Below are 745 nucleotides of genomic sequence, written 5' to 3'. Positions count from 1 at the left end.
CTAGTTCGCGGCGATATGGTCAAACGTACCAAGAAAGTCGGGATCATAGGTAAATACGGGACCAGCTATGGGGCCTCCCTCCGAAAAATGGTGAAGAAAATTGAAATCAGCCAGCACGCCAAGTACACTTGCTCTTTCTGTGGCAAAACCAAGATGAAGAGACGAGCTGTGGGAATCTGGCTCTGTGGTTCCTGCATGAAGACAGTGGCTGGCGGTGCCTGGACGTACAATACCACTTCCGCTGTCACGGTAAAGTCCCCATCAGAAGACTGAAGGAGTTGAAAGACCAGTAGACACTCCTCTACTCTTTGAGACATCACTGACCTACAATAAATGGGTTAATTTATGTAACAAAAAAATAATAATAATTCTGATGTGGAATACCCAGAAATTTAGACTTTGCTCTGACTTCCTCTACTGATATACTATGAAAATCAAATGAGTCATTTCATATAAAATATCAGTGCATGGCATATAGTAAGTACTCAATTTTTTTCAAATTCATTTTGTGCATATGTTATTATAGTCTTTTGTTTCTTAATCAGTCAGATAAGAATGACAAGTCATCAAATACATTTTTGCTCTTTGCATGAACCCTAAAAAAAGATTAATGCAATTTTCAGATCATACACAAATCAGTTAAAATAATGCCTTATGTTTTCAATATGTATTCTAATATGCCTGTACTATATTTTCTGATCCTCTGTTTTTGTTTTTGTTTTTGTTTTTGTTTTGAGACGGAGTC

The 745-nt window shown here is 37.2% G+C and overlaps 1 protein-coding gene across 1 annotated transcript; it reads left to right on the top strand.

Annotated features, from left to right (window-relative positions):
• Window positions 1–353, top strand: LOC103230559 (large ribosomal subunit protein eL43-like). Its single transcript, XM_037986240.2, has one exon. The coding sequence runs from the start codon at window positions 16–18 to the stop codon at window positions 271–273; it is 258 nt and encodes an 85-aa protein (XP_037842168.2). The 5' UTR covers window positions 1–15; the 3' UTR covers window positions 274–353.
• Window positions 354–745: the final 392 nt, after the last annotated feature.

Source organism: Chlorocebus sabaeus, chromosome 25 (assembly GCF_047675955.1).
Source record: "Chlorocebus sabaeus isolate Y175 chromosome 25, mChlSab1.0.hap1, whole genome shotgun sequence".
Classification (NCBI taxonomy): Eukaryota; Metazoa; Chordata; class Mammalia; order Primates; family Cercopithecidae; genus Chlorocebus; species Chlorocebus sabaeus.
The sequence above is the reverse complement of the archived record's forward strand: the minus strand, read 5'-3'. Positions and strand labels throughout refer to the sequence as shown.